The sequence below is a fragment of the Wallemia ichthyophaga genome (genome assembly GCF_000400465.1).
Source record: "Wallemia ichthyophaga EXF-994 unplaced genomic scaffold scaffold81, whole genome shotgun sequence".
Classification (NCBI taxonomy): Eukaryota; Fungi; Basidiomycota; class Wallemiomycetes; order Wallemiales; family Wallemiaceae; genus Wallemia; species Wallemia ichthyophaga.
This window is the reverse complement of record NW_008806352.1, coordinates 1-1,031: the sequence shown is the minus strand read 5'-3', so window position 1 is coordinate 1,031 and position 1,031 is coordinate 1. Positions and strand designations below refer to the sequence as shown.

General features: G+C 31.9%; 1 protein-coding gene across 1 annotated transcript; it reads right to left on the bottom strand.

Moving 5' to 3' along the window:
• Positions 1 to 111: 111 nt before the first annotated feature.
• On the bottom strand, positions 112 to 277 carry J056_004640 (uncharacterized protein; the record flags this gene model as incomplete). The annotated part of the gene is made up of 2 exons (XM_009272258.1): positions 112 to 141; positions 194 to 277. 2 exons carry the CDS (start codon positions 275 to 277, stop codon positions 112 to 114), a joined length of 114 nt encoding a protein of 37 aa, XP_009270533.1.
• Positions 278 to 1,031: the final 754 nt, after the last annotated feature.

Sequence of the window (1,031 nt, the reverse complement as noted above, 5' to 3'; positions counted from 1 at the left end):
AATCAATTACGCTGTGAAATGCTAGAGAGTGTATCTCGTTTACATTTCCTAACGAATGACGGCTGCTTCAAAAGTTCGAAATGTATAAAACAAATCGTTCATTAAAAATCGTCACAGTGAATCCCAATCAAGTGGGGAACTCTGCTTCGAAGCTTAAGAAAACTCTTTAAATGTCAAATTTAATGTGAGTTACTTTTGAAAACACCTCGAATAAGTAACTTGTTACACTGATGAATTTTGGCCTCAGAGGGGCAGTTTTCATCTGATCTTTTGACATGGGTTGTCATTTTTCAAAGCTTTAATAAATTTAAAATATCTCGTAACCTTAAAACTACTTAGTCGCTTAAGCATCCCATAACTATTTTAATGTCTCGCCACCTTTTCAGGACTAATCTTTAACATTGAGTCGCTTTAAAATATGAATAAACGAGAGAAACTTCAACGGGTAAGCAAACTTGTTCTTAAAATTGAATTTAAACATGTTTTGAAATAAAGAAAATTTACTCATTATCTTAGTGGCAACACAATACTTTGAAAATCATTAAAGTGCTGGCGGTACTCTGAACAGCGCAGTTCAACACACCGTCTTCTATCGCACGGTCCGATTAATAAATAAGATAACGACACGTGAGACAACAATCCTTTTTAAGATTCAAGTCAATAACCGATTTTTGGAAAAAAAAAAAAACGACTATTTGAAACTCGGTTCTTTTGGAATAAAACATTACTTTACATTTATACCTGCATCTTAATTTTTAATCGAATAAAACAGCTTTATGTCACTACAGTCGTAAACTTTTACGGTCTATTTTAAAGAATGCATTCAAATGCGTCTCATTTGCTTCAAATGAAGACAAAACAACGGCTATTGCTTAACTATTCATTCTTGAAAAATTGTAATTATAATTTGGCAAAAAGGTTTCAGTTGAAAACTTTCAGCAAATCATAATTGCGTGTCGAATCATCTGTTTCCATTTCAATAAATCAAAAGATCTAAAGGAACCTGTTGGTTTATTTTTTTTTTTTTTTTT